At 39.1% G+C, this 6,568-nt stretch overlaps 1 protein-coding gene across 5 annotated transcripts in view; it reads left to right on the forward strand.

The window, feature by feature from the left end:
* SESTD1 (SEC14 and spectrin domain containing 1) overlaps positions 1-6,568 on the forward strand; it is a 123,601-nt gene that overhangs the window by 46,384 nt on the left and 70,649 nt on the right. For all 5 annotated transcript variants that reach the window (XM_025216539.1, XM_006034530.3, XM_014525106.2 and 2 more), the window contains 2 exons: positions 75-183; positions 4,415-4,505. In XM_025216539.1, coding sequence (XP_025072324.1) covers positions 75-183; positions 4,415-4,505 — 200 coding nt within the window. The remainder of the gene's footprint in view (positions 1-74; positions 184-4,414; positions 4,506-6,568) is intronic.

The raw sequence follows: 6,568 nt of genomic DNA on the forward strand, positions 1-6,568 counted from the left end.
TGTAACTAATGTGTATTTTTACCTAAAAACCATATCAGGTCCTTGCAATGACTCTTTTTTTTTTTCCTAAATAGGAGGGAAGGACAGACGAAGTGGCCTCATTCTGACAATTCCATTATGCCTTGAACAGACTAATATGGATGAGCTGAGTGTTACTCTAGACTATCTGCTAAGCATTCCAAGGTGACTCTAAAGGTGTTCTCTTAAAAGCGCTGCATATTTTTATTTTACCTTCTTTTAAAAATGCATTTTATGCAGACTGTAATATAATTGGAAATCTTATTTCATTTTATTAGAATACAGCATAATAATTAAAAAGTGCATGTACTGTAAGGTATATGGCCTTTTATTCTGCCAGGCCTTTTTTTGTTCTCTACCCTGGTCTTTCACCATTTACTTGAATATGTGCAATAATGTTTTTCTTTATGGCTCACATATGTATAGTATTGTATAAACTAACCAGTCGCTAACATTTAACTCCATAATTAAAACCTAATAGTTGCAGTTGTTGAGGCTAAAACAAGTTCCCACCTTTCTCTGCTATCCTCCTTGTTCATAAAGGCCCTGATTAAGTGTGCACTTAACTTTAAGCATACATGGAGTCCTATTGAAGGTTTTGCAGAAAAGTGACCTCTTTTTATGCAAGCAGGATGGGTATACAGCCTGATTTTTGTGTTGTTTTATAGTAGGAAATGTTTACTGCTTCAGACTCTTTTTGCTTAAATGTTTTGAGGAAAATAGCACTGGAAGGACCCATAGTCCAGTCCCCTGCATCCACAGGCAGTCATTTTACTCAAGGAATTCCCAAAATTTCCACTGTAGACTTGTCCACACTACTATGAGGCATGATACCCAAAACACCAAGAACTCCCTATGCAAGTGGTTTTCAACTTTTGTCATTTGTGGACCCTTTTGGAAATTTCAAATGGAGGTCCCAAACCTCTCTGGAAACTTTGAATGGAGGTGCAGATGTACCCCTTTGAATTGTAAGTGTTGGCATTCACATACTTTTGATCAATCATAGTCATCTTTTGCAGACCCCTTAGACATAGCCTGCAGACCCTCATGTGTCTGCAGACCACAGGTTGAAAATCACTGCCTTGTAGCATGCTTGGTCAGGGGTGTCCAAACTGGCAAATGTGTCGCAAGTGTCATGGGAAGCTTGTATGTGGCATGCAGCAGATCAGGAAGGGAGCATGGAGCACAGTGGCAGATAGGGCAGAAAGAGCAGAGGGGAAAGGGATCAGAGTGGCATTTTGTGGCATGCCTGTCAAAAATGTTGTCCCTCATTGCTGTAAGTAAAAGCATGTGGGAGGTGGGCATTGCTAATGCCTTGCCACTGCAGTAACAGGGAAGTAAGTATTTGGCTAATTTATGCCTAAAAAGTCCTAAGAAAAGAACTGTGCCCTAGAAGGAAAGAGGAAGACCAAAAAGCCCACAGTCCTTTCAGTATGATCCACAAGAAAAAAATTCCCTCCTGATCCCAAATTTGGCAGTCAGTATGCCCCTGAGCAGAAGGTCTTCTAGTCAGGTCTCTCAATTTTTTATTTTTTTTTTATAAAGAATTGTCAAGAATATCCATACACCCTAGTCAAAAACTTTCAGTCATAGCTGTGGTCAAGTTCCTTAATACTTTAAGGGGAAGGTGGAAAAAAAATCCAGAATCCAGTGGCATTCAAAGAAGGGAGAAAATGCCTTCCTGGCTTCTCCAGCAGGTGATCAATAAAAACTCTGAAGCATAGGATGAAGAGTTACTTCTGTACCCCAATGTGGAGATTGCAAGCATAATTCCAAATCATCACATATGCTAATTCTTAACCTAAACACCCTAAACTAGCATATCATTTGTGGATGAGTCCCTTTGTATACGGCTTAACCAGTGCCGTGCACCCCTGAAGGGGTATGCTACCTCCTCAGGGGACTCATCTGCTATGACTTGATGGTGATAATTGGAGAATTTTCTCCCTGAGAAGGAAAAACCAGCTCCGCCTTCAGGGCTGTGTCCAGTAATCCAAAATAATCCGTTATGGCCTGTAACAGAGCCTCACAGGGGACTCCTCCAATCCCAGTACCCCTCCATAGTCCTCCGGTTTTAAGTACAGGCTCCTGTTGTTAAGGCATAACAGCTCGGAGCAGCTCTCTGTACCGTCTTGGATGACTCCCAGGAAGCCTCTACAGTCGATTAGAAACAAAAATGCAAAAATATGGGCAGGGGAATTCCATACCCCTGGTCTCCATTGCTCTCCGGTGCAGGGTTTCCCCTCTCACTACTGCTTGTGTCCTTCTGGGCTCTCCACCCTGTACTCCCAGCCTATCAGCGCTGGTTTCTGGTCCCCAGCTGTAGCTCGCCTGTCCTGTATTGAGGGGAGACACCTGGACTGAGTTAACATCAAGTGACTCCTCCCCTGAAGTTATAAACAACCTGGGCTGTTCCAGTCCCCTCTTAGTGTTTCCAAATAGGGCTTTCCCCATCCAGGGGTTCTGTTTCCCAGTGGGAACCTTAAGGGAGTTAGACCGTCTCCGTGTTCTCCTGGGCCTCTCTGCAACACAGGCTTTCCCTGCTGGGATACTTCTCCCCTCCACTTGTGAGTGCTCTGCAGGGAAGGGTTTAGTTATTTCCACGCTCCCAGACCTGTCTAGGGGCTTCTTCTGTTTGCTGCTTCTTAGCAGGCTCTGCAGTTGCCCTCTTTCAACTGTTCCTGTGTCCTGCCCCTTTACTGTTGGGGCTGCTTGACTTCCAGATACTAAGGGGAAGGGAGCGAGCATAGATTTTCCTCCTCCCACTCCCCCTACTCTTCTATACCATTCCTTCCATAAATTATAATTGTATCCAGTTTTATCTTAAAGGGCTCCAGTTCTTTCCCTGTCTGTGTGGCTTGGAAGACCATTCCAAAACTTAGCTCTTCTTGGTTGGAAATTCAAAGAATTCTACTTAAATTTATCCATAGTTGGTGGTAATCATTTGATTTTGGTCTAGTTGTGTTTTTCAGCTTGAAGAACTCCTTTCCCTCCTAATATTTACTTCACAAATGTATTTTATAAAGAATAGTCATGACCCTTCTCAATCTCTATTTTGAACTAAACAAGGCAAGCTCCTTTAATAGTCTTTCATAAGAAAAGATCTTAGTGGTGCTTTTTTTTAACTTGTTCCAATTCAAACTCAGCTTTCTTTTTCTGGTTTTTTTTTTTTTTTTAAATCTTTGGTCACCAGAACTGTACTTAGTATTCTGAGTGGAGTTTTACCAAAACCCTGCACAATGGTACTGGAACCTCCTTGTCTCTGCGGAATATACCCTGCCTAATAGGATTGTACCATGTGATACACATTCTGTTTTGTGGCATGTTGTGGCACCTGGTCCTGAAATTGTGATTTTTGGGGAGAGTTTTGCTTGTGCTCTTACTGCTGGTCTTGCTGCCATTTAGGCAATGAGGCACAGGAGAAAGTAGCTTTTGGGTACCCACCACCTTACTTGTGTATTTTCTTAACCTGTGGATAATTGACTTCACAACCTAAATGTTCTTTCAACAAAGTTTTTAGCACTATACATTTAATATAAACTTCCTTGAAAAAGGACACTGTCAGTTTGTAACATGTCTAAAATTGAAACATTTATTTCATAGTGGGCATGTCTACATGTGTGCCCAACTACACAGTTTTTACTGCTCAGTCATTTAGTATTTGCTTTAGCCATACTGTGCAATCCCAGTGCCACATGGGTCATTTCTGACCCTACTGTGCAGTAGCAGCAGCATCTTGGTTCGTGCCTGCCGACACTATGTTGCTGTAGCGACAAGCTATGTCACCATAGCTTGTCACTATGACAATGTAGCATCTTGTGTATATGCTCCCAGTGTGTTCCTTTGGGAGACTTCTGAGTTGTAGCAATTAGGGCTTCAAGTCAGAATAAGTGCTTAAGCTCATATCTGAAGTCTTAAACTTAAGCTCATATTTTAGGTGTTTCTTCCGTTAGGACCTTCATTAGTGATTTTTAAGTTTTAAGGAAGTCTTTCAGACTCGAGACGTTTCCTTGTAAAAACTAATCTGAATGTCTCAGTTATCCAACTGGCAAATGGAAAACACTGATCTCACAGAGATTTTGTGATTCCTGTGTAATGCTAGTGAATCACTTTTTATCAAGAATCTTGTAAATGCAGAATTTTATAAATGTTTGTATCATTCTAGAAAATGTTTTAGGGATATTAGAAAAACATAATTTGTTTCAATAACTAGAGCATGAGCAATATACATGAAAAACATTTCAAGGGGAATATTTTAATTTTAAATACAAAATATACAGAATATATAGTGTCCATTTTAATGGTCATGATGAAAATGATTAATAAGCAAGAAAATCATTGATACCTCACCTATGTTCTACAGTTCTCTTCTAAAAGTATTTCTTTTCTTTTTTAGTGAAAAGTGTAAAGCAAGAGGATTTACAGTGATAGTGGATGGCAGAAAATCTCAATGGAATGTGGTAAAGACAGTTGTGTTAATGCTACAGGTGAATTCATTTTTATGCATTTGTAGACAGATTAGTTTTATAGATGGTAGTAAAATGCTACATTTACTGTAAAAGCTTGTAATTTCTTTATTGAGAAAAATTAGAAAAGTTTTAAAAATCACAAAATATACCATTCATCTGTGACAGTTCAGTACAATAGAAGCACTTAATCTACAAATAATGTTATACACATTACTTGGCTGAAGATCACATTGCCGCTTACTGACAGTTTAGCATGTTGTATACAGTAGAAAAAAAGAGGCACCTGTCTTCTTAATATTTAGTGACTTTGTACCAAGTGAGCCAGACCTCTGCAGAGGTGATAATCTCGTGTTCAGTGGTAGTGGCAGAACCTGAAGGAGGTAACTTAATTCTATGCTGCCTGTATATTTTGAGTAAATTACAGGAAAGCCTTAAGTGATCATTGTAGTAGCCTACATTAGAATAAGTGATTCTCTTTGACCAGTTAAAAGTATTTACGAAAGAGGAAAAATGAGGGGTGGCAATCTGGTTTTGTTGAAATGCAAATGTGGATTTGCCTGTTACCACCTTATTGATGTCATTATAGAGTATAATATGTCTCCCATTTTACTTACAGCTTTTGCTTCTTTATTGACTAGTAGCGATGACAAAGTGGACCATTTGACAAAGTCAGAAAAACAAATGGAAAACAGTTTTTAAGAAAAGGATACTTAAAATTCTTGGATTGAGTTTTATGACTTAAAAATGCTGAAAAGAAGCATATCACTTGTGCTGTAACTGGCAGACTAATATTGATATAATTTTTGAAAATGCCACAAAAGTCTCCACAAATAGAAATGAAAATGATTTTTCCAGTCCTTTGTTTATTTTACAGGAACATGGTTACAGGTGTAAGAAATAAAAAATTATTTCCCTTTGATGTTCTCTAGTAATTCTAGATCTCATTCTTTTGGCAGGGAACGTCTGAAAAAAATACAATGACAACATGTGTTTGCATTAGTTTTATTTTTCTAATAAATGAAAGAGAGAACATGGAACATGAGGTCGTTCTCATCTGTGTAGATAACCAGAGTCTCTGATGGACAGTACATTTATAGCACCCGCATGGTTTTCCCAGCTTGTGGGTTTAAATGTCCTAGGCAGGTGGAGCCCAACAGCTCCTCCAGCTCTACATCTGTCAACCATTGCAGGGTTGCCCCACACTTGGGTTTAAACTTCCCCGGGGTAAAGGAGCCAATGGGCTCAAATAAATTTGTAATGAATGAGTCTAGGCTTTTCTAAAGTGTTTTAATTTGCATACTGTACATTGAAAAAAAACTTTTGTGAGGTTACAAATAAGATAAATGATCTTGACAGTGAATTTTTAAATGGGTTAAGATTGATCTGAATTTTGTTTCACTAGAAGATAAAAATCATTGTCCCAGTATTTGTTTTACATTTCCAAAACATCTAATTTTGTATCAAATCTTCTTCAACTTTAGTGTTCAATAAATAGATCTAGCATTATTGAATCATAATTCACAGTTTTGTAATGGTTAATAACCAGAGCATAAATCTTGGTCACTTCAGTCATGTAAATATAAAGCCAAATTCCATTGTAGAGGATCTCAGTGAGGTTCTTCATGTAAGTAGACCAGGCTTTGACTCCCAAATGGTAAGGGTAATGCAGCACTGTACAGATACTTCTAGTTAATAGTGAACACACATGATAGATTGTATTACTGAGGTCTGTGTGGCATGAGGGAGTGCCATGAAGGAATACCTGAACTTGTTTTCCCCATGCTCACTGCAGCAGTACAGACACACTGCTGCAGTGCTGCATGTAGGCAAGCAGATCTAGTTTTTCAGCAAAACTAATTAGTTCGGTGCCGCGTTAATATGGCTATGCTGCTTCCAGGTTCTCACCTAATGATTGCAAAGGTACTTGGTATCTCTATATGGTGCCTCTTGCAGTATATAGACATACTGCAAATCTTAGTTACATTGTAAACACTTCTCTGCTTTCAAAATGATTCACTTAACTGTTAGCTGCAAGATGCTTTTCCTTCCATATATGGAAAAGTCTGTGGACTTCTTTCCAG

Source organism: Alligator sinensis, unplaced genomic scaffold (assembly GCF_000455745.1).
Source record: "Alligator sinensis unplaced genomic scaffold, ASM45574v1 scaffold871_1, whole genome shotgun sequence".
Lineage (NCBI taxonomy): Eukaryota > Metazoa > Chordata > Crocodylia > Alligatoridae > Alligator > Alligator sinensis.